Genomic DNA, 26,700 nt, shown 5'->3' on the forward strand with positions numbered 1-26,700 from the left:
AAAAAAAGAAAGTCTTGGATGGGACACCAGTAGACAAGCTCACTCATCTTCAAATACCTAAATACTCATTATGAACAGCGTAACTCAATAAAATGTGATGATCATGAGATGAATGCTGTTCATGGCTACTGCACAGTCCATTTGACAGTCTGTTTTTTATACTGGTGCTTGGTGATGGGTCGGCTCAAGATTGGATGTAAAAAAATTTGGCCCAGTTTGTCCAAGCTGGAATTCTGTGTCTACAAATTTGCCACACACTATGTGCACTACCGCATTAAACAGTACGCTAAAATCTGGTATGTAAGCAACGCTGATTGAAGCAACACAGAGAGGTTTCCTTTGTAGGGTACAAAAATAAAAATATTCTATGCACACAACTGTAAAATAGTCAGACCGAGATGACTGACGAGCAAAGACACGAGAGGAGGGAATGACAGACGAACGTATGAAATGAAGCTCTACACTTTTCTCTTTTGTACCAATATTCATGTGAGAAATATATTCAACTGGAAAGAAAAATGTACTGTTTTTTTTATTATATTGTTATTGTAATTTGTATATACATAGTTCTGCTGTTATTATGGTAATAATCCTTTTCTTGGGTACCATTATAGCATTACAGAGCATTTGAACATTAGAACAATCTAGACAAGAACAGGCCATTCAGCCCAACAAATTATGTAGTTATTATGTGGGTCCTCGGATTCAAAAGTTTACAGTACTACTGTTTTTTACCTTTTTCCTGCGTACAGTACAATATTTCAGTTTTCTGTTTGTGTAGTTTTCTCCTGTAAAGCTGCTTGCCTGTAAAATACGTTGTTACAGCACTCACTGATAAAGGCGCTATAGTCAGCAGAGTGACAGCAAGTGAACCCACCGTCTTAAACCAGTGCGTAGACGGTTGTCTCGAGTTAATGAAACATCGCGTGCACTTTGTTGCTCACCAAGCATAAAATGATCCAATTGAGATATATGAGCACCAGAGGGCGCACTGACGCTCTGCGTTCCTACGTCCTGGCGTAATGACGTCATAGCTAATTTCAAAATGGCTTCTGTCTCCGGCTAAGGGTTGAGCTGCCGCCGGAGACATAGACAAGTAGGACGGGCTAACCCTTTAATAACCACCCGCCATCCTGTTCCGTCTTCTTATCAAGGGGAAAGCCGTCAGCGCTTGGGAATTAATTTCTTCATCTTTTTATACTGTGGAATACAAGTACAATGCAAACGCATTCCAGGGCCGGGGGGAAGAGGAACCCCGGTTTTCCAATAGAGCAGCAGCGACGCAGCAGCGTTTTTAGTGTGGGCTTGTACGGGGCTTGTAAATGAAATGGAAATATCGGAAAACGGAGCATCCCTGCTACCGTTGTCTGTGGATGTGAACGAAAACGAAGAGAATGGGGAAAGCTACGGCACGTTGCCAGGCTACAAGGGCGACAACCCGACTGTTGCATTAAGGAGAGGTCCGAAGCCCTGTTCGGAAGACAGTGCGCCCGTCTCCGCTCTTTCCGCCGCTGACAGTCAAAAGGCTGTTCAGAAGGAAGCAGTTCAAGAGAATGTTTCTATTTTTCCGCCCGACACAGCAGGAGATATGAAGATGCTAGATCTGTTGGCAGAGCGACCCCCTGCCGGGGCTCCCCTTACAGACGGAGGGCTCAACGGATTTACCGGTTCGTCAAGGCAGCAGCAACAACTTCCTATATGGGAGGTATCTGTGAACGAAGAGGGAAGGTCGGGGTTTCGATGCCAGCTTCCCATTCCTTCTCTCACAGAGTCAGAGACGCTCCCTGACGTGGCTGCCGACTATGGAAAGTTGCCGCAGAGACGAGACGGGGGTCGTTCGTCTGTCGGATCATGTGACGCTGCGGTCGACATGAAGCTCGCGAACGGTGTGCTCCAAGGAGATTGTCACACTGTGGCAACAGGGCCCTCAGAACAGACGGTAAAGCTGCCAAATGGTGGCTTGAGTTACAGTGGGACGCTGTCATCTTTCAGTCTCGAGAGAGAGGAAGGAATCGCCGCGGGCGATGGCAGTTTGCAAATCAAAAAGGTTTCGTCCGAGTCGGAGACAGACACCGAGCAGAGTTCAGGTCCAGGGTTGAGCAGCCCCGCGAGCACTTGCTGTCAGCCTGTGCACAGTACTGGGGAGCGGCAGCCTCAAGATGAACCCGAATGTGCCGACGTTCGTTTACACCTCAGGACTAGCGCCAGTACCGAAGACGCGGCCTCTTCGGATGTCCGATTCATGGATGTCAGTTTGTGTTCTAGAAACACGTTCGAAGTAAGCCGGCGACAGAGCGCTCCGGACAACCTGCCCGATGGCTTAAGTTTGCCCGAAGAAGAGAGCGACCAGAGCACTAAACCCAGGAAGCTGGGCATCACGGATTTTTTCAGCAGGTATTTTAAACAGCAAAGGTGACATATTAGAGTGTAGAATGTTTTCATGAAGCGCTAGTTTTTAGTTTCCAGCATCAGCACTTGATTAGTCTCCGTTAATTAGTTGCGCGATTTCCAAATGCGCCTAACATGCTGTAACATAGGAGTTGGTACATTTTGCACAATATTCTTTACTTAAGAAAAAAAATCAGTATCAAGCACATGACTTTCCATTCATGAAGCAGTTATGTTATGACAATAAATTATATAAAAAATAAATCCTCCTTTCACAGTTCGGCAGCAGTTACGTTTCAAATGAGTGCAAAAACCATAATCTTTATCTCTAGAGCAAAATTTAGTGAAGTGATTGTGCCAATTCTTAATGAAGGTGGCCAGTTTTAAGCGTACTTATACTTCTTAAAATTCTCTTGTTTGCTTCATATTCAGACGCACATTACTCTAACAGTGGTACAGTCGTGTAACCCCAGCCTCTCTAGTTTAGTTTATATTTAAACTAATGGTATGTATAGAGATTGAAAACCAGTGGAAATATTCGAATTTTGGGACGGGAGTTCCCACACTTAAGCCACAAACTTTGTTTTTGTTAAACCGCTAGCTTTTCTAAGTAACCAGTAGCCATCTTTCATTGAGCACTTTCTTAAAAACTGGTCATCTTGTTTCATTTCCCATCCTTCCACAGGTTTTGCTTTTATCACATGTAGTGTGATGTTTCTGTTGTGTGGAATAATCATTAAGTCACTAATTTCTGTAATATAGTATAGGGCGTAGTTTCTCTTGTTCCGGAGTAAAAGCTCTAGATTTCCTCTATAATGAACAGACAGGTGTCATTTTCAGCATTGTGGCCTACATTACCCATCCATTATCTTCCTTATCTGAACCTATTTAATCCTATTCTAGTGTCCTAGGGGGCACCTCAGGCCCAAGCAATATTAGGAACAAGGTTGATGCTTTGGAAGTAAAGTGCTGTTCTTTATTATTCCTCTTGCTTCTGAATGAAATTCTTAATTTATCAAAAATGAGCAGACTGATGCTGTCATATTCAGCTTTGTAGCTAAAATCACACATCGATTATCTGAACTTTTATTCTGTAGGGGCCAATCCAGTCCCAGACAGCATCTTGTTTCTTGTGATCTGCATTTCATATATGCTTAGCATCACAGTGAGTCTACTTCATAACTTCTGGGTACATTTGTAATTGTGCACAGTAAATGTACAATATAATTGAAAGCCTTTTCTTTTCAATACTGGAACTTGGTCCATTCAGGAACGTCTTGTCTATTCACATGTTATAATGGAAACCTTTTAAGTGTGCTGTGGAACTTAATGGAAACCTTTTAAGTGTGCTGTGGAACTAACAGGTATTATGTATATTTTTTGCAGAAGTTTTGAGGTTTTTTTTTTACTTTTTTATCTTTATCCCCCAAAAAACTGTTTCATGTTATTTTTCAAAACTGATGGAGTCTCTCCTACACATAGAGGTTCAGCAGGTGTCCACCTGGCAACATTAGGACCAAAAGCTGTTGTAAAAGTATAGACTTTAGTCATTTTTTAGTAAAGATTAAAGTTTTTTAAAATTGGGTGACTTGGTGATGTAGAGGGACTCTCTCACCTCCAGGGGCTTGTGTGTTACCCTTTTCTCAGTCTTTATGAACTTTACATGTTTTCCCTGTGTCTGTGTACACTGATGTGTGAGTGTAGGTTTTAAATGTGTGTTCAGTGTTGGTTTTTTGCTCTACACCCAAGCTGTTGAGAGAGGCTGTGCCTCACCAATTGACATTATACTGAAAGTTAAGTAGCAAGTCAGGGAGACATCACTGGTGTTAAATTTGATTCCCCCCTCCCCCCCTGCTCTCCCCTACCAACTCACTTTTTGAAAAAAACTGTTATAGTAAACATATGTAACTGAGTGACAGTGTTAAGTTAGTAGACAAATCAAGATAGGGTGGCAAATACAGTGTACTTTCACTATTGCAAACTGTAGTAGAATTCTTTATTTTAACGGTAACGTATAGTAAATTTTATCAATAAACTAGCAAGCCCGCGATTCGCCAGCGAATCGGATATCTAAGAATGGCAATCAGTTTCTGTTCCGTCCGATATCTGGATGGATGACATATCATGGAGGGTGGGTGCGTCTGGGGAAATGTCATTTAATTACATACGCATATCTGTAGTAAAGCGGTCTCGTTTTGTGGAGACGTGATTCCGTTGCCTTTGCTGACACCGACCGCTGGCAGAGTGGAGCACAGCAAGTACATCCCTGCGCCCATATCCTGTTTACGCCGTGTAGTTTGGACGTCTGGGGATTCCGAACTGTAACACTGTAATGTGATTCACATATGCGCTGAAGCCTCTCGTTTTTGTTTTCTCTATCATGGAGGGTGGGTGCGTCTGGGGAAATGTCATTTAATTACATACGCATATCTGTAGTAAAGCGGTCTCGTGTTGTGGAGACGTGATTCCGTTGCCTTTGCTGACACCGACCGCTGGCAGAGTGGAGCACAGCAAGTTCAGCCCTGCGTCCATATACGGTTTACGCCGTGTAGTTTGGACGTCTGGGGATCCCGTACTGTAATACTGTAATGTGATTCACATATGTGCTGAATCCCCTCGTTTTTGTTTTCTCTATCATGGAGGGTATGTGCGTCTGGGGACATGTCATTTAATTACATACGCATATCTGTAGTAAAGCGGTCTCGTTTTGTGGAGACGTGATTCCGTTGCCTTCGCTGACACCGACCGCTGGCAGAGTGGAGCACAGCAAGTTCAGCCCTGCTCCCTGCGTCCATATCCGGTTTACGCCGTGTGATGCGCTGCAGTGCGGCAATGCACGTGCGCCTCGATGCACCCAGCGCCCTGCGTCCATATCCGGTTTACATCCTTCGGTTAGTAAGATGGATTTTTCAAAAACTCAAAAGTCCTTTCTTTGTTATAGCTGAATTATCTAAGATGAGGATTCACTGTATGTAGCTTGTACAGGTTAGGGCTTGAAACTGCTACCCCAGAGAGATCTCATTATTTTGAAATAGATGTTTTGCACTGTTGTTGGTTTTGTTAAATGTTACCTCGAAATTGTGTTTGGTTTAAGTGAGTGTGGATTTGTATTCTAATATGCCTTGCAGTAGACTTGAGCACATTATGGGGGTTTGCTCTTTCCTTGTGTTGGTGCTGATAATGCAGGGCTCAGTTTCCTGAAACCTTTTATCTGAATACGTGTTTTCAAGCTATCGGTTAGCTCACGATGTATCTGAAATATTCATGTTAAAAGAAGGAAACATTAATCTAATAAACAGTATTTCCTCATGTTTCTGTCTTGAACTTTTTAAAGGGGTATAGTAACAAATGGAAATGACAATCTGGTTAACAGTATTCCCTCGTTTCTATTTACTATAACCATGTAGTACTAGGGTGTTGTACCGTGTTAGCCATTATGAATATAGAGAAAAGCCAAGCAAAATGACACCTTTTATTGGCTAACTAGAAAGATTACAATATGCAAGCTTTCGAGGCAACTCAGGCCCCTTCTTCAGGCAAGATGTAATCATCTTGCCTGAAGAAGGGGCCTGAGTTGCCTCGAAAGCTTGCATATTGTAATCTTTCTAGTTAGCCAATAAAAGGTGTCATTTTGCTTGGCTTTTCTCTATAACCATGTATATAGAATAGGTGAAAACTATTTCATACAATAGTTTAACTGGTTTATTACATACATACAGGTTCCAGTCTTGCACCAAGTGAAGCAGAGTTATGGTCCATATACCAGTGACTCTGATCAAAATAAGCAGGTTAATAAAATGGTGCATAGAATCCAATGAATGAAGTTAATACAATGTGCACATATTTGGAGTGTGAATTTTGTATGGTGTATTTGAAGGAATAAGTCCATGCAGACATTGCCTATGCAAAAGAAGACCTGAAAAACCAAACCTAGGGCTCTGTAAAACATCCACACTAATCACTGTGTCAGCAGGATTAGAATTCTATAATCAAGCATCTAATGCTTTTATTTATATATAAAAGCTTTTAAATATAATTGCCTCACAAATACTTTGCTGAAATTCCTTTATTACATCATTGCACATTTTGTACATTAAACTAACATCTGTCTTCAGAACTATTCTGTCTCTATAGTTTTAATCAGTTTGTCTGTTTTTAGTGGTTACAGTGCATTGTGTGCATTTGCTGATACGTATCCCCCCCAACAGCTCAAGGCAAGAATCAGCCTGTGGCAGAGCACACATTCTGGTTTAGTAAACAACATAATGTGGGTATTTTTACCATGTTGGATTATAAAGGAATATCTGCAGGAATTCTGCATAAACACGGGGAGAACAAGCCAACTTCACATAGACTCTGGTTGACCTGTGCTTTGCATTTAGGACACAAATGAAAAGTTCAAAGTTTTTTTTTTTTTGTTTTTTTTTGTGTGTGTGTGTGAAATAATGCAATTGCTTTAACCAAAACAAAAGCTAAGTTTCCATAGTTTTTAATCAAGATGGTAACAGTCTCTACATTGTTTATATGGGATGAACTGTGCAGCCTTAATAGGATATAATTATATTTACTGACTTCCTGCAATAATGTATTGGATTAATAATCTGGTTAGAAAGGAATGAATAGTGCTTAGAAGAGAATGTACTGAAGATGATCTAAGTTGTTAGAGGTTACTGGGATTTGTGTTTAGTGCTGTTTTGTAGTGACAGACTGTTTTGCATGCTCAGTAATATCTGTATTATTGAAACATTTACTTTGTTCCCAAGGTATACATTGCCAGTTTGATGAATACACTGTGTTGAACTGCCACAATTGGGTTGATTCCTTCCTGTATTGTCAGGATATGCTTAGCTCCATGGTTGGATGACTTGCTGCCTCATGTGTTCAAAATGCTGTTCTTAGTGGTCTGTTTGCATGAAAGTGAGCTGGTCAGCAAAAAGCAGCAACAATACGTCTGTCACATGAACTGTTAAGCAATACTTTTCCAGTTAGTGCAACTATATTAAAGTTTACACACCATCAAATTTTAGTATGTAGCTACTTAAGGTCATAAGAACATGGGAGGCATTTTCTGTAGGAAAGAAAGTGAAGAATAAAATTAAAAAATGAAAATGCAATCTCTCTTTTGCAATTTCTTTTTCAAAGTGTATGTGCAAGAATGCTGGAAAAATTAAAATAATCCCATTTGTGACTTTGTTTTCAAAGTCTACATACAAGAATGCTGGAAAAAATTAAAAATAAAATGAAATAACCCCATTTGCCATTTCATTTCAAGCCTGAACAGCAGTGAAGCTGCCAAAATGAAAAGTAAAATGCATTTCTGCTTTGCATTTTCACTTTCAAGTTCTCAAAAAGCAAATAGCTCGGGTCAATGGGCCGTGCTTTGCACCTCGATTACCTTCAATTCTTTGTGATTAATAGCTGTAGAGCCACATTGATCGATAGAATAGTTGTGCGTAACTGACAAAGTGCAGCCTGTAGTAGCCATTTTGGAAAATGTAAGCTGGTTCAGAACCATTCATCTTATTTTTGTTAAATTGTGTCAGTTTCGAAAGGTAACCACATTAAGTGAGAAAGTATTTGCAAATTAAAAATTTAGATATAACCTTTACGCTATGTCTGTATTATTCTGATTCAAATTCCCTTTCTAAATAGTAGAACTTAAGTGATGAAAGGTTGTTCAAATGGCTAGGGTGTCTGTAGTAATTACATGTTGTCAATTAACGTCCTTAGTGTTAACCATAGTGTGACTCTGGCTCAGAATTATACGTAAGTACAGTTAAGACTTGGCATGACGTGTGGTGATCCACATTGCATTGTTACGCCCAAATAACTCTTGGGACATCATTCTGCTGCCTTCTAGTGGGTAAACAACATTTTAAAAAATCATGAATGATTTCTGTGTGTCTTTCAGCCCAAAGATAACTCATTAATATTCATGAGTGGGGCAGAGCCTTCAACCAAAACACATTTATGTGTAAACGAGAAGTTGTAAAGCCAGTTTTAGAACAAATACAACTGTTAGTTGAATTAAGTGAGAGTGATGGCAATGTGAAGTGGTCATCAGACATTGCCATAGATGCATATGGCACTGTATGGCCAAACTTCAGTGATGTGCCTGGTGAATTTATGTGGAGGTTCACCGTGATGAAAGTAGGTGTGTGGCAAAAAGGAAAAATGATTGTGATCAAGTAGAGAGAGAAGAAAGATGTTAGCATCATAAACACTGTTCACAGTGCAGCAACTGTCCTTTGTGTAAAGGGAAATGTGGAACTCTCTAAGGGCTTGTTTATACTTCACGCTCAGAACGCGTACGCGCACGGATCATGGCTGCCACGTGTTCCCAGCATTCATTTGACGCGTGCTCTGAGCAGGTCCTCAGAAAGTAACGCTATGCGTGCGCGCGTTGCAGTAACAGCAAAAAGGTGGGGGGCGCAATGTGCTAAAAGTTGGAATGTGATGTCAGAGTCTCCGTTTACTATCTACATGTGACAGCAATCCGCTTTGCGGATCCTATGAGATCGATGTGTGCGCTTCGATGTTTGATGAATGGTTCGATGTGGTGAAGCAAAATGCAGTCGTACAAATGCATTCGTGGTGCTTTTATATTTAAGCGTCGCATATTCCCGATCGTAATGACACGATACATTTTAAAAGTCTCACATACCGTCTTATGTGCCATCTTTTTTTTTTCTGTGGCTTCCTCTGGACCTGACAGCAGCGGCAAACAGTAATAGATCGCCACACAGAACACATTAAATGTATGATATTCCAACTCTCTGCACATTTAGAATCAGATTTATACTTGATATCACTTTCATGATGAAATGCATTAAAGTATGTATGTTACATTTTACAGATGAATCGTTAATTTTGTTTAAATAATGAATACTGTTAATAATTACACACATGGGGTTGACACGGTGGCAGAGCGGTAGCACTGCAGTCTCACAGGGAGTCACGTCGCTGGTATTCTCTGCCTGGAGTTTGCATGTTTTCCTGCTCGGTTTAAACAGTGTGCTACGGTTTCCTTCCAAAGATATGCAGATTTGGTGACACTAAAATGACGCTAGTGTATGGGAGTGCATGTACAGTGATCCCTCGCTATATCGCGCTTCGCCTTTCGCAGCTTCACTCCATCGCGGATTTTATATGTAAGCATATTTAAATATATATCGCGGATTTTTTGCTGGTTCACGGATTTCTGCGGACAATGGGTCTTTTAATTTCTGGTACATGCTTCCTCAGTTGGTTTGCCCAGTTGATTTCATACAAGGGACGCTATTGGCAGATGGCTGAGAAGCTAGATTGCTTACTTTTCTCTCTCTCTTGCGCTGACTATCTGTGATCCTGACGTATGGGGATTGAGCAGGGGGGCTGTTCACACACCTAGACGATATGGACGCTCGTCTAAAAATGCTGAAAGATTATCTTCACGTTGCTATCTTTTTTGCTGCTGCTTCCTGAAACGACATGCTGCACAGTGCTTCGCATACTTAAAAGCTCGAAGGGCACGTATTGATTTTTGACTGAAAAACAAACTCTCTCTCTCTCTCTGCTCTTGATGGAGGTGGTGTGAGCTGCCGCCTTCAACAGCTTTGTGCCACGGTTCTTCGTATACTTAAAAGCCAAATAGCCCTATTGATTTGTTTGCTAGAGATTGTTTTCTCTATCTATGTGACTTTCTGTGCTCCTGACACGCACTCCTTTGAAGAGGAAGATATGTTTGCATTCTTTTAATTGTGAGACAGAACTGTCATCTCTGTCTTGTCATGGAGCACAGTTTAAACTTTTGAAAAAGAGACAAATGTTTGTTTGCAGTGTTTGAATAACGTTCCTGTCTCTCTACAACCTCCTGTGTTTCTGCGCAAATCTGTGACCCAAGCATGACAATATAAAAATAACCATATAAACATATGGTTTCTACTTCGCGGATTTTCTTATTTCGCGGGTGGCTCTGGAATGCAACCCCCGCGATGGAGGAGGGATTACTGTATTCACCTTGTAATGAGCTGATGCCTCATCCAGCGATTGTTTCTGGCTCGTGCCCAATGCTAGCTGGAATGGGAACATCCTTGGATTGATGGATTTAATCATTAAACATCCTTTTCAGAGATATTGCAGTAAGGTGTCATCAGAATTTAGTGGGTGTTCCAGGCAATTCACAACACAGCAAAGCCGAACCTGTTCTCACCGTGATGATATGTCGCACTGCTACCTGGTGGATTCCTCCAGATTTACATAAAATACGCACGCAAGTATAAACAGTACAACGCTTGCATAGCAGGAGCGTCCGCTGCAGCATGCGTCGCGTGAAGTATAAACCAGGCCTAAGCCTTGCGCTGTTATCGCCTACAATTATACAAGGTACACATTGATTGTGCAAGTCAGGCACTGTCATACTACCCTCTCATGCTCAAATCACAGAATATATAAGAAGAGTGTGCTAAGAGACACTTCAAATGTTCTAATGGCAGTATTGGATTTTGTGTTGGTGACTGTTTCAAAATATGTCACAAAGAAAGACTTGCCTTTCCTGCTGTATTTATGTTGAAGTTTTGATATGTACATGCTTGTGTTAAACATTTTTTTTCTTGTTGAAAAAAATAATGTTTTTGACTTATTTGTCCGGGGTTAATCCAATCGCTAAAGAGGTTAAAAAGTGTTTGTCATGGATGATACGAATATAGTGTTGTCATATCCTGAAAGTATTTGCTGTTTCCTGTTGAATTAATTCATATTCTAATTTTAGAGAGAAAAAAACTGTTTTTTCTATTGTAATAGGCAGGTTTTGAATTCCTCCCTTTGAATAAAAAAATAAGATTGGAAACTAGTATTTTAGTAGAGGTCATTACACTAGCGGACTCATAGAGCAGAGGTATTTTGGAGACCTAGGTTTGGCAACCTCCTGTATTCTTTGTCAAGTTTAGGGATGAAGTAATTGGATATCCTTCCATATTATTAGATGTTTTTAAGAGGTTCCCCGAGAGTTGTTGCAGGGCTCTTTCCAGGATGGATTTTACAGAGAACTTACAGAACACTGCTGATTTTGCCAATTTGCAAGCTGCTTTGTAAATCAGATGAATGTGTTCTTAAGAACTTGGTGATACAGCATGGTTTATTTTAAGGAGTAAGCATTTTTTATGGGTCTGACACTTTGGACATTTCTTAAGTTGCTCTTGATTTTTTAAATTCTATTTGAATGTTTTTTTTTTAATTTACTGTTGTGGACTTGCTATGCCAATGCTCAATCTAGTGTGATGTTTATTTGCTGTTCTTAGCCTTCCTGTACTTGTCAGTTTATTTCTGTTTGTACCCTATTCCTACTGCGTATGATTTCCCTGTACTTTGTTTATTCAAACTATCCTCTATTGCTGTTTATTTTGTTGCTGTTTATTGTATTTTGTGTGCCATGTAAAGCAAGTTATGATGAAATGCCCTACATGGTCTAAGCTTTTATGGAGCTTTTTAAAAAGACCTGTTGAATTACATGAGTGAGCTACGTTTTGTTTGGAATTCCTTTTCAGTTACTGAATACTGTAATACTTAATTTCACTTGGTGGTTGGTGTAATTTTTTTCTTTGTATGCAAACTTTTATTTATTTGCATAGTATTTGTAATATAATTGGTAGATTTTACTGAAACACCTGATTTCTGACAGTGTTATGAAATCTCCTAGTTAGGTACTTAGGAAGTCTCACTTAAATAAGAAAAACAATTACATTTTAACAATGTGTAAAACATTGCACTTGCTCTTACCTTCAGCTGCCTGTTTTGACAAAGAAAAACAGTGCCTCAGACCAAACAATGTGTATCATTATGAAGTTCGTAGGGTTTCTGCCATCACATCATGTTAGATTTCAAACTAAAAAATATGGGTCATTTTTCTAAAATACACTATTAACCTTTACCTTGTTTTCGGGTCTGTGGGAACCATTTAACGTGTCTGCAAAATTAAAATCATTAAATTATTTTAATTGAAAATAGTTTTGTTTACATTCCTGAACACAATAAGCAATATAATTACAATATTTATATCACATCACATTTAAATAAAAGTTAATAAGAAATGGGATTAAAATAGAAAAAGTTACAATTCATTTGTACAATATTGTTATAAATCATTTTAAAATGACATTTTTTAGCCAATCTTATATTTGTAAACATGTAAAGAAAGCATTTTTAAGTCCCTCCAATAGTACATATGTTGAAAAAATGTTAAAAGTTGAGGTGCATAACAGTTATCTTCATGCTTCTAAACAAAAAATTAAAATATGATGTTTGTATACTACTGTATTTGTGAAGGTCAGAAGTGTGGGGTTATCCAAAACTGTCTTTGAATATATTTTAGTAATGTGTGTAGTGACTTGTAAAATCACAATATTACATTAAAATATATTGTAAGGCAGTGTCTTTATAATGTCCAAGACCTTGAATCTTCAAGTACTGTACCAAATTATGTTCTGCCTTCCTAGAAAACCCTCAAAAACACTTGTTTCCAAAAGGAGTAATTTCTACTAATATTTATGGTACTTATTTGTTCTCTTATGAATTATTTTTAAAAAATTGATAGCATGAAGTGAGCTTTAAAAATACACAAGTAACAAGATCTAATTATAATATTTCAAAATGAGAGGCAGAGACAAAAAGAGACTTGCAGTTAAATTGATTAATTTCAAAAAATACCCACCATCAAAAGAAAGCAGAATATCAAAGTATTCTAAACTGAAATTAACAGAACATTAATACACAATAAAATACAAGTAACAAACATAACTTCTTTAATTTGATCTCTTGAACCTCCCCCCACCCCCCAAAAATTATACTGATTGCTGAAATCCATATATGAGACTAAGTGCAACATCTGTTGCATTGAGTCAAAGGTGGTATTGACTCTCCTTTTTGAATTGTTACGTATTTCTATAAAAATAACAAAGTCGGTTGATTTTGATAGGAGCATCCCTAATGTTAATCAGTGCACTCACTTTTGGTATATTGGCAGTCTCACTAATTATATTTTTAAAAGGCATGAAAATGCTCAACTACACCAACTACACTACAAATTTATTCATCATTCAAAGATGAATTCTTAATACTGCACATTGGCACACTGATTGATATATCTGTGTGTGTGTCTGGGCGAAACCCAGTTTAAACCAGTAGTGATTGGTAAAACACCTTAAACAGTAGTTATCAACACATTACTATTATTTGTATCTTCTGTGAGTGCAGCCTTATTTGAATGTGTAAATCCATTGCCAGTCTCTCTCTCTCTCTCTCTCTCTGTCATAAACTTTAAGGCTTCACATATTTCTCAGATAAAATAGTTGAATGTAATAAATCCTTTACATCCTTGCATCATTTTTGCACAGTAGTTATTTTTAGTATGTAACTGTTCAGTATCAAGAACCAAATACAGGTGGATTCCCAGTATAATGAAACTCGCAGGACCATAAAAATATTTTGTTATAACGGAAATTTCATAACACAGGGTGGTGTTCTGCTCTTCCTCACTCTCTCCTGATATGTCTTCTCCAGACTGCATCTACCATGGTGGTGATTCCAATCCCCTGCTATTGTTCTAATCTGAAGATGGGAGCTGAAGCAAGATGATTGTCTGTGCTCCGGCTCCTATCAGCTCCTGTTCTGAATGAAGCCTCGAGACTGTCTTCTCTTTACAGTAATAAAGTACCTATATTTTCCTGAAAAATGTATCTTCCTGTCTCTTGTGCAACTGAATGACCTAAGTTTGACAATATCAGTATTTTTTTTTTTTTTTTTTTTTTTGCTTCTTAAACTGCTAAAAGTATTTTATTTGAAAATGAGTCATTAGATGTAACTTTTTTTTTTATTATTTTTATTTAAAATAAATACAGGTATGAAAATACAGAATGAAGATGAGATGTAGATGTAATTTTTTTTTTTTAATAGAAATACTGGTATGAAAATACAGAATGAAAACAAGTTGTTAGTTGAAGATGGAGGTGCGATTCCAAAATGCTTTCTCCACATAATTTTTCTTCATTCTGGAATCAACTTTTCTAGGATTGTTAATCTTAACTGATGCCATTTCTCACTTCTTTTGGTCCATCTCAAAGAAAACTTTGAGAAGCGCTATAGAACTCGAACAGTACGGTATCCATGCACAGCACAACTATTCACGCAGACGCTCGGTGGAGCACTGACACAGAATTCAGCTGTGTGTATGATGTCGCGCCTAAACGCTCAACGAAACTCTCTCTCTTTGTGGTGCAGAAAGTGTAGGAGTGTTTTTTGCATCGCATTATTATCTTCGGTGTTCATTTTTGGTTGAAAAAATGGTTGTTCTACTGAAATTTACATTTCATTAAAATGAGATTAATTTAACAAAATTTCATTACTTCAGTATTTGCTGTAATGGGATTTAACCTGTGTTTACTTTTTGCATATGTAACATAAGTTCTATGACTAACATATGAAATTTTTAAAAAAGATTTATTGTATTGTAGATTTATTGTAAAAACAAATGTTAAGCCTCCTTGCAAGTTGTTTATCTCATTGTAATGTGTGTAGTCCCCTGAATCTTAATGCAGATTTGAATATATTAAAATGAATATATTTTTAATTGTGAAACAGTAAAATCTCAAATTGAGCTCAGATTAAAGCCTTAAGTGATTTGTGTATTTAAAGCAAAAAGTTGAAGTGGTCATACGATTCTTTCTACAAGCTTAAAATTTTTTTTTGTTGTCCCTGACCTCCTTTAAATTTTCCTGACATATGCCAAGGAGCTCGTAGCTCCTTTTCACTGCGCTAATAGCCTGCTTTTGTTTTGCAAATATGTGGCGTAGCAGAATGCTGCCTGTTACACTCCCACCCCCCATTGAGTGAGATGAGGGTATTGCCTTGCTGCAGTCCTCACAGCTTAAGTCTGTGTTGAATTGTTTATGTGGTGATGTGGTTGTAAGAAATTATATAGATAATGACATACTGTGATTTGAAATACATACATTTCACTTGTGTTCTGTATCTACAGTGATCTGTGTAAATATAGAATGATAGAGGAAGTCAGAGGCAAGAAATGCTGAACCCACGTCTAAAATAAAAAATGATTTTATATGTTATAGTAATAATGAGATCATTTTGGCGTAACGTATAGGATGTGTAAAGACTGATGCCCAAATATCTAAGAAACACTTTCACAAAAGGTGTAACAAAACAAGTATGCTTTTATTCAAGAATAAAACCAAAAAAAAAATGAAATAGTTCAATTGACATGTTACTGAAACCCAACTATCAGTTGGTACGAAGTAAGACGTTCACATACATGTTTTTGTGTTTCATTTTCAACCAGTTGTCACAGTGGTAATGCTGCTCTGTTAGACATCTGCGTAGATGGAGCAGTGAATAAGCCACCTTATAGCAATGGTGATGTGCTATTATTATCATCATATAACAAAAACATACATTTGATGTGAATCTGTAACATCCTGTGTAAATTTATGGTACTTGTAAAAGATGTTACTTTTCCTTGCACACAGGCATTCATATCAACATGTCATTTCAAGGATTTTTTTTTTTTTATTATTCAGTTATATTCTTGGATTCTTGAATAAAACAATTGTTCAAATGACATGCTGATGTGAATGTCCATGTGCGAGGAAAAGTAACATCCAGCATAGACACTGTAGTGTCTTGTTGAGCATACAGAAAGAAGAAATAATGATTGAGCCGCGTTTGTGTGTCTGCTTTTATCCCTTCAGTGCTAACTTTTACCAGTACCATAAATTTTACACTGGCTGTTACAGTCTCAAATCGATTGTGTTTTCATTATAAAATAGTAACAATAATAGCAGCTCACTGTTCAGAACAGTAAATGTGAGGAAGCATTCCTTATGTCTGCACCAGCCAAACGGACTTGTCTACCTCGTATCAAATTATTGTTGGTTTTCAGTTTTTACACATTGCCAGTAACATGTAAATTGAACAATTTCCTTTTGTGCACTTGTTATACCTTTTGCGAAAGTGTTTATTGATATTTGGACTTCAGTCCTCACACATTATATACATAACATCAACATTTTGTCAATTATTACTATAACATGAAAAAAGCTTCTGGTTTAGTTATGTGTTCAGCATTTCTTGCGTCACATTTCCTGTCATCATACATTTATACAGATTGTTGTAGACACAGAAATGTATGCATTCCAAATAATGTTATTTACTCTATGCAATTCTAGACATCTCATTCCAAGATAAAGTGACTTCAGCTGCCTTGGTGGGGGTTGCGTGTGCAGGCTGCCTGCTGCTTGTGCTGACTGACACATCTGCAAAACAAAGACGCTGATGAGGAGGTGTGAAGGAATTGAATACTTTTTTGTGTTTGTCATGGTTTTTAAGATTTTTCTTTTTTTCTAGTTGTTCTGGTTATTTAAGCAGGTTTGTAATAACGAGGTGTGTTAGCTGAAGTTTTTTATTTTAAATGAATTTTCATTAGCAATTGGGGAAATATCCAAGTTATCTAAACTGAACTTAAACACCCACACATTATTATTTGTGCTGCCTACAGTGCTGTTTTGTTAATTTTTTTTCTCCACACTAGTAAAGTTTAACAATTATGCTAACTATACACATACCAACTGACAATGACTTCAGTCAGTGTCATCAGTTGCTCAGTACCAAAAGAAATTTTAAATTGAATCCCTTTGATTTATAAGCTTCCCCTACTAAATCAGACTATTTTGTATGTGTCCATTGTATTTTTTATTAATCCATTAGTTGTAATTTGTCATTTTTAAAAGTAAATTAACCAGCATTCTTTAACAGCAAGCACAGTCAACTTAAACATTGTACTGTATGTCAGGATGTTGTATGCTAGACCTGCTAAAGTAACAGTTTAGATCTGTGTATTTCATATTCATATTATGTGAAGAGCATCCAAATGCACCGGCCATTGCATGTGCATAATAAGTGCAACTCACTATAATGCAGAATTAGTGGGAGCCGTTAGTTTGTTTCCCTGCAACGAGATGGTCCCATCTCAGGTAGTGATGGAAACAATGACACCCGAAGTGTGCTCCTTATGTCCAGTCTGTGAGGCTCACCCAAGTAGTTTGGGTTTATGAAATCCTTCTGCTATAATGTCAATGTATATTTAATTACCATGTGCAGTTTCGTCGCTCTTTGCATTTCAGTGAGACCTAGTTGCTGACGACTTCTGACACCGTGTTGAATGACAAGTGGTAATAGTTATTAAAAGTTATCAACTGTTTCACTTTGTTTGCAGGTACATTAATCTGCACACACATCCAAAAATGACTTGATATCATCCACTTGAACTACAGTAGCTGTCAAGGCATATTATCAGCAGAACATAGTCACTGTTGTACAGAGATGGTGTGGTCATTTTTCAAAATAAAACACTTTCTGCAGATTCTGATAGTCAATGAAATGGAATTAAAAAAAAAAAAAAAAAAAATTTATTTTCTGTGTGGCCTGGTGCTAAATGATCCATACCCCAATACCAGTCTGTGGCCTAGTGGTTGGGGACCATTGCCTTAAAAGATATATGTATATGTGCCTAGCTACTATTTATTTAACCGCCTAATTGATGAAGTTACCATTATCCCAAATCTATATATGTAGTGCAAAGTTGACTGACTGACTCTCTCATCAACAAAAACACCGTTTCCTGTTTAGATAAAAAAGCTGAAATTTGGCAGTAGGTATCCACTAATGAATTTTAGTACAGGTAGTCCCCAGGTTACGGACATCCGACCTACGACTTACGAACAAGGATGCAGCTGCGACGCATGCGCCTCAGTAACTGACGCTCCGTCATCTTCAGCCTGGGGATTCTGCAAGCGGTGGCTGGAGGGGGGCGATTTCGCTGCTTGCATAGTGTAGTGTCCCTTGGGCGGCTCCCGGAGGCAAGCGGTGACCTGTGGTCCATAGTCACCGGGGCCACAGCTATCGCTCGTGTGCAGGACGATGGTTCGCTGCCCGCCCACTACACTGCCGCAGCTACTGCTCCTGACTGGATGGAGCGGAGGGGGGCGTTTCACTGCCCGCCCAGCACACACGGCTGGTAATGCTGCTAGCGGTGACCTGGTTGTGGCTGAATGGGGCAGCGGGGGTAGCACTGTAGTGTGCCTCGAATGGCTGCCTGTTGAATTGGGGTTGGGCGATTCACTACCCACCTTTGGCCGCACCGTGTTCATTCTCGGTGGGCGGACACTGCAGAGAGCATACTGTAGTGGAGGTGACTGTGAGGTGGGCTGGTGATGAACCGCCCCTCGCCGCCCCCATTCATTCTTAATAGCAAGCCTGCTTGTACTGTTACGCACATAGCAGGAAGTTGTCTCTTGTCAGTACATCAGACGTGTTGATGTGTACAGTGCTGTGCAGAAGAGCTCATCTTAACCTTTTGTCTTCACCCTTCAAGAATGTCTCTGAAACACAAATCTGATGCAAGTGCTGCTGATACAGTAAAGAAGAGAAAAACCATCACCATTGAAAATAAAGTAGAAATAATAAAAAGGTCAGAGAGAGGTGAAACTCCATCATTCATTGGCAGAGCACTTGGTTACAGTCAGTCAACAATAGCATTTATTAAAATAATGTACCTGTTCCGACTTGCATACAAATTCAACTTAAGTACAAACCTACAGTCCTTATCTCATATGTAACCCGAGGACTGCCTGTATATCAATATATATTGGTTAAAAACCCTATCTTAATAGAAAAAGTAAATACCCCACAATATCAGAAATGTTTTGACTGATTTGATTGAAATTTGTTGACATTATTGGCAGCAATGATGTACATATTTCAATTACATTGCTTGTCATTTCTGTGGAAGTGACCTTTCAAATCTGTACAGAGTAACATCATCTGATTTGCTTGGAACAGTTGAACATCACAGATTATAAACAATAATCCACAACAAATGCTACCTGTAAAGTAGTTAAGTTGAGAAGAGGCAGAATGCAAACGAAGGTTAGGTGGTCAAAATGCAGTAATGGCCTTAAGTGTAATAATACTGTTTTGAGTAAAAGGATGTTTTTAAACTATTCCTTACAAAATGAATGGATTGGAAAGAAATTTGATTTTAAAATTTAAATGACTTAAGTTTTAGTTGCAGTACGCATTCCTTCCGGTAATTAAATTGTCACACCTCATATATACAGAAAGTCAGGAATGGAATGCTTTAAATGATGTTACTGAAATATGCAATAAATAGAATGTGACATTTTGTACTGCTTCCCCGTGCTATTTTTTTCTTCATCTATTCATATAACAAAAATACATAACAATTTCAATTTGGTTTTTTTTTTCCAGTTACTCTTCTTTTGCAGTAATCCCACAATTTTTTGTTAATTTTGACAGTTATGCCTTATGGCAAGTTACTTGCTTAAGAATTCATTTTTATGAGTGGACCTTTTCTTAATCGATCATAAGAATACATCACAGACCTTGTGAATATTTTAGTTGTAGGGTTATTATAAAATTAAGGATTTTTTTTTCTGTTAGTGATTTAATAGGGTGAGTTTTTAGTTCACATTTTCACATTGCTCAGCAGTTCATTTATTTCACGCATCTAACATGGATTTAACAACTGTTTAAGATTAATAAGGTTGGTTTTCAAGCTGCTGGACATGTTTTTTCAATATGCATCATATTTTTTAGCTGTGATTAGTTTCTGATTATGTGTGTTAAAACACTTGATGAAGCATTTTGGTTTGCCTTTGCCTTTTTTGTGCTTTTATGAATATTTGCATTCTTTTTTTTTTTTTTTTGGTGACTGTCAAATGGATGTCATTTGTATCAAGTTTCTGAAGAGTAGCATTAGCAAGCTGGCTACGTAAGCTGTATAGCTTACTTACATTAATATTTAACCTTTTGTTTGTCTTTGTAAATTGAGACACACAAATAATTCACTAGTCTTTTTTTTTTTTTTTTTTGTCTTGTAGGCGGAAATATATTTACATTAAACTGTTTTTAAATAGACCTGCTTTATCAATGTTAAAAGCATTTTTTTCCTCCTTTTAAGACTGAGCTTCTGTGACGTTTATGAAAAGTGATAAATAATATCCATTAAACAAAAATTTTTGGCACAAATTTGCTACAGAGCCTATAATAGCCCATCAATTTCTATTCTTTTGATTTTCCCAAAAGTAATGTAGAGATGAATTTTGCAGGTCTTCAAGGTGCTATTCTATTTTACATTGTTAGACTACTTTGTCATATACAGAATTTACATTTTCTGTGGTAATATTTTTTTATGCTGTTATGCTTTGTGCCAGCTAGTGGTGCAGGAAACATTAAGTGAGTACAGGGGAGAAAAAAACGTCAAAAGTTACATTTTGCAGTGGAACTTGAGAATGGAGATTAATGTATAATACATGGTGGCAAATGGTCTCTCCTCTGACGTATAATGTTATTGAAGAACTGGTTTATTTGGTTATTTCCTTGTGATCTGTTGTTTACATTAAGTATTGAATGTTTCAGCCTTCATGCAATTGAGCATTAAGTTTTACAAGAGCATATCTTGTAGTTTACATTCTACTTGGCTGTTGTATTGACATAAATTGAGTATGTTTACATGCACAGCCATAACCTGGTTTCTTAAAAATTGACATTTACTTGGGCAAGTGATTTTCTTGAGTTTTCTTTGCCAAAATGCTCATTAAACTGCGGAAAAGGGAGTTAAACGTCATTATACACCACCATGAATCCTAAAATAAGCACAATGCCTGTGATCATTTTTTGTGTTTTATAAATGTTTAGTCTATTTGACATTTTAGTTGTAGATTTCTGTTACCGGGATGTACGAAGCACACTCTTTTTGCCTGGTTGTGTGACTGAGCCCTGCAAAAGACTCAGTATGTGTGCTTCTTGCCTTATACCCAATGCTGCCAGAATAATAATGATGCATGTATTTTTACTTCAATAGGAAAAGTATTGCATTAGGTTACTCATTACTTCAAAAATGAATCGGACCATGTAACATACGTTACGTTTATCGTGTTACCATTCTGCTGTCAAGATTGTGTTGTGGAGCACTGTACATAACTGAAAATGATGATGCATGTTACTTCTGATATATTTGTATTGCAGCTGTATGGATGGGTGGGAAGTAACCTCCCATGTCTTTCATTGATTACTTATTGTCTACTGCACTGAACTGGTGTCCAGCACTTCAGTCTCCATCAACAGTCCACCACCTGCATTTTTCAGACTGCTTGCTTCTATCTATTTATGAAGCTAACTATAGCCTGTGCTGCTTGAACTTCATTTGTTCTGTATTATATTTTTTTAACTTGGTAATTTCCTGATTATAACTCAATCACAGACTCTTAAGTTGCTTTGGATAAAGATGTCTGCTAAATGAGGGAGTATTCACCAGATTCTACAATATAACATTTAATATATCCAGTTGTTAAATACATGAAACAAATAAGAAGTCTCTGATTATTTTAATGAAAAATTTGCAATGTTATCATCTTTTTGGCAACACAAAGAATCTTCGCTGCTGTTTATGATGTTCTGTCTTAAGAAAAACATCACTATTTGACTGTAATTCAAATCTTTGTGGAAAAATTCTTAATTCAAGAGCAAACCCTGACATTAGACTTTTTCACTTCACAATAATTTCAGCATTGTGTTACTCTACACACGCTATGCTGCAATACTGTATTTTTGCATGTGTCTTGCACATCAATTTCAAGATCAGTATTTTGGTAATATTTGTTAGTATATGCAATCTTTAGAAATTGGACATATTTTTTAATGAAAGTACACTGCTTTTTGGTTAATGGGTGTACAAGTAACAGATTTTAAGCACTTGTTGAGTACCCTAAAAGTGTGTTTTTGCTCCTTATCCTAATGTTTCAGTCTTGAACCTCAGATCCTAATTTGCTGCAGTTTACCTTTCTTATTACACATAATGAAAGCCAGAAATATGTCAGTTTTATTTCTCATTTTTTTTGTTATAACAGCTTTAAAATCAACATTTTTAAGGAGCATTTTCAGTGTCCGGGGCACATACTTGGTTTGCTCAATCAGAACACTTCTTTAGGATGCTCCTAAAACAAAGGTGAAATGAAAAATAAGTGTTAAGGTTAAATGTGTTATTTTTCCTGCATCCTTGGGGTGGGGGAGAGAAAGAATCCTGTTTAGTTACTGTATGTTGTTCGTTGACCACCACTGGTACGCACTGCAAAGTTACCAAATCAGGCTGCTCAGCATACTTGATTTACCTTACACAAGCATTTTTTGTTTTTGTTTTGTTTTTACCTGTAACTTGGGCTTCTTGTGATTTGTTTTAAGTTTGATGTGTATTTTACTTAATAGCAGATTTTTTAGATTTCAGCTAATTGAATTGTTTGCCAAATAAAAATATAATGAAGAGGAAATACTTAAAGATCATTACAATACAACATATACTATTTTCAGTAACTCCTTTTCTGAAAGGAGAATAGACATACCTTGTCTTGACTTATTTAAAGTGCAGATGGACACTAACTTAATGTAATTTGCTTCCATAGAATGGCACATAGCAGAGGGCTGATTTTGTTTTTTTAATGCATTACAGGCATGTGAAGTGTCTCTTTCCAGTTTCCTTTGTGACCATGTAACTCTCCATGCACATAAATTCCTGTTTTTGTGAAGAACTGAGTTTTCAGTTGAAGGCTGTGCCAGTGTACAAATAATAAACGCTGCATGCCTCAGAGATGTACCGGAAGCAACATACAGTAATCCCTCCTCCATCGCGGGGGTTGCGTTCCAGAGCCACCCGCGAAATAAGAAAATCCGCGAAGTAGAAACCATATGTTTATATGGTTATTTTTATATTGTCATGCTTGGGTCACAGATTTGCGCAGAAACACAGGAGGTTGTAAAGAGACAGGAACGTTATTCAAACACTGCAAACAAACACTTGTCTCTTTTTCAAAAGTTTAAACTGTGCTCCATGACAAGACAGAGATGACAGTTCCGTCTCACAATTAAAAGAATGCAAACATATTTTCCTCTTCAAAGGAGTGCCCGTCAGGAGCAGCGTCTGTCAGAAAGACAGAGAGTAAAGCAAACAAATCAATAGGGCTGTTTGCTTTTAAGTATGCAAAGCACCGCGGCACAAAGCTGTTCAAGGCGGCAGCTCACACCCCCTCCATCAGGAGAAGAGAAATAGAGAGAGAGAGAGAGAGAGAGCCAGAGCCAGAGTAAAACAAAGTCAAAAATCAATACGTGCCCTTTGAGCTTTTAAGTATGCGAAGCACCATGCAGCATGTCCTTCAGGAAGCAGCTGCACACAGAAGGTAGAAACGTCCCTATCGTCTAGGTGTGCGAACAGCCCCCCTGCTCACACCCCCCTACGTCAGCGCAAGAGAGAGAGAGAGAGAAAGTAAGTTGGGTAGCTTCTCAGCCATCTGCCAATAGCGTCCCTTGTATGAAATCAACTGGGCAAACCAACTGAGGAAGCATGTACCAGAAATTAAAAGACCCATTGTCCGCAGAAACCCGCGAAGCAGCGAAAAATCCGCGATATATATTTAAATATGCTTACATATAAAATCCGCGATGGAGTGAAGCCGCGAAAGGCGAAGCGCGATATAGCGAGGGATCACTGTAAAGCAAACATAATAATAATGGAGCATACAAAGACACATTAAGTACAAATGTACATGTGACAGCTCTTACAGCTTTTAACCTATGTTTGAATATATTCAAATTTATTTTTATTATGAGCCTTCAAATTCAATTTTTTGTGTAATTTGACAACCCTAATATGCAGTTAGTCAGCCTCTAAGTGACCATTTACCTATTGTGAACCAAGTGCATGGTTAAGACCTGTAGGAGAGACTGACTTTATCCATTTTGCAATGGCTGATGCACAAGTCCTTGGCTTAAAAAGCCTCTGCCAGACGCTCTTAATGTCATCATCTTGACTGGGCCTCTCCTTAGAATGCAGCCTCTCCATCTTACCTGATAGTGATCAATCACAAGCCAAGTTACATCCCAGAGATAATTCTCTGAGGTACCATCTAAGTACCCAAACTTGAACAAAGAGCCATATCTCAAAGACTGGAAAGTATGCAACAGTAGCTAACCAGATTGAGTGGACTTACGTGCACAAAAGAATCCGATGGCAAGATGATTGGTTCTTCCTTTAAAACCCTTTGCACCACAAATCTGGGCTTCCTTTATCAGCTCACTGCTGTTAACCTGGCCGTAACTTTTGCTCCATAGTAGACTCCAGTGCTAAAAGGGAGTGGCTGTATCAATGGCTAGAGCAATCCATTTTACTCCAAAGGGTGGACTGGAGAAGTGGAGTACTATCTGTTAAAGGAGTTGGGTGCTGAGTGCTATTAGTCCAAACTTACTAAGATAGCAAGTGCCCAAGCAGAGGAAGACTTTACATAGAGCCATGTGTTCGTCTTACTGAGTTAAGACTGCTTACAATTGCTGACTGATCACCAGTTGCCCAGCAGGAATGATTTTGCTAGCAACAAGAGAATCAACAGTGTATATGAACCTCAAAGAGAAACTGCAGTACCACCCCCCACTAGAAATTGCAGGAAAGGAGTCGCTCTTCAAAGAAAGAAGAGTTTGCTGAAGATCCTACCATGTGCCTGGAGGAGGCCAAGTAGAAAAGGAGCAAAGCATCACTTACATCAGACCATAAGTACATCTAGTTTGATTCAACTATTAATTATAACTTAATAGATAGGATAAAATCGGCTAATGTATTATTGTATTGGTGTCACCATAACTGAAAGGTAATAACCTTGTGAAGGATAAGTTCTGTTACAGGTTTATTCCTAAATCTAGTGAATGAATGTAGAGCAGCATATCTCATACTCACATATGCACAGAAATTCTGAATCAAAATGATTTACTCGAAGAATAACACCGAGTAAATCAATGTCACAGTGTGGTTTTTCTAGTTTTAAGAATTTTTTTAGTTTTTTTTTTTTTTAATGTTTTTCAGCAATTAACTTATACCTTTTGTCACATTTTATTAGTTTTATATTACTCGCCAAAAACATCCAAACAGATGCCATTTTACAAGTGTAGACACTTTTTTTTTTCTTTTTAGTTGTCAAATTGCATAACAATTTTATATTGCACCTTTTGAATGCTCAAAGCATTTGTTTCTTTGTACAGCTTCAATATTTGAGAAATTACGCTCTTGGAATTATCAACTTCTCTTCCAGTGGCTGAATGTGTCATTCCATCAGCCTTCATCTAAACAACCTAATGTTGTGGCTTTTGTTACCTCAGAGGGCTGTACCATCTTGCAGAATGCCTACCACTGTTGACTAATCAGTTGGTGTTGCTTGGTATTTCAAGACACTTCCAGATTAGAACCAGCTGTTAATTAATAACTTGTTCTTTAATTTTAATTGCTGACCTTCTTATGAAGAATTATCAAGAAAGATTACCAGAGCCTAGCCTTTTCAGTTCAAGCAAAAGAAGATTAAAAGGTGACATGATTAAATTGTATACAATTATGAAGGGAATTAGTACAGTGGATTGAGACTGTTATTTTAAAATGAGCTCATCAAGAATACCAGGACACAGTTGGAAAGTTGCTAAGGGTAAATTTTGGACAAACATTAGGAAGTTTTTTCTTTACACAGAGAACCATAGACACTTGGAATAAGCTACCAAGTAGCATGGTAGACAGTAAGACTTTAGGGACTTTCAAAGCTAGATTTGATGTTGTTTTAGAAGAATTAAGTGGATATGAATGGTGAGCTTTGTTGGTTGAATGGCCTGTTTTTGTCTAGATTGTTCTAATGTTCTTCAGTTGTCGTTTAAATCTTCTAATTTTTGATATGGAATGGTTTTCACTGATGAAATATGATTATAATACAGTAAGTCTCTTCTATTCATGTTGAGATCATATTCGATTCAGATAAATAGTAACTTTATAAATTACAAAAATATAATTTGTTCTCTAATTTTGATTGCTTGTGTACATGCATTGCAAAACACATTCCAACAGATGGTGCAATGCAAACGTTAAGGCTGAGGTCCATATTGATTACTTAGAATTCAACCCACCTTAGAAGGGTGGCACAACTCGTATATAACAAGAATATTTTATTGACAGCTGCATGCTTGCATGTACATTATGCAAAAAGTCTAGTGTGGTGAAAATTAAAATTACTAAAGCTAGTTTTGTTTTCATTTTTATTTTCTGATTTACATTTAGTTCAAATGTTCACACTTTTTTTTCCCACTTTTTTTTAGTTTTATCAAAGAAATGTTTTGGTTTTTTTTGTGTGTGAATGACATACTTCGTTTTAGTTTTTGTCAATGGGTAAAACA

General features: G+C 37.7%; 1 protein-coding gene across 2 annotated transcripts in view; it reads left to right on the plus strand.

Moving 5' to 3' along the window:
• The first annotated feature begins 1,007 nt into the window (after positions 1–1,007).
• The window catches only part of tbc1d12b (TBC1 domain family, member 12b), a 105,028-nt gene continuing 79,335 nt past the window's right edge, over positions 1,008–26,700 (plus strand). Inside the window, exon 1 of one of the 2 annotated variants that reach the window (XM_028795469.2) lies at positions 1,008–2,394. In XM_028795469.2, coding sequence (XP_028651302.2) covers positions 1,328–2,394 — 1,067 coding nt within the window. In that variant the 5' untranslated portion in view covers positions 1,008–1,327. The remainder of the gene's footprint in view (positions 2,395–26,700) is intronic. The other variant, XM_028795468.2, reaches the window with a different exon arrangement.

The sequence above is a fragment of the Erpetoichthys calabaricus genome, chromosome 2, assembly GCF_900747795.2.
Source record: "Erpetoichthys calabaricus chromosome 2, fErpCal1.3, whole genome shotgun sequence".
Lineage (NCBI taxonomy): Eukaryota > Metazoa > Chordata > Cladistia > Polypteriformes > Polypteridae > Erpetoichthys > Erpetoichthys calabaricus.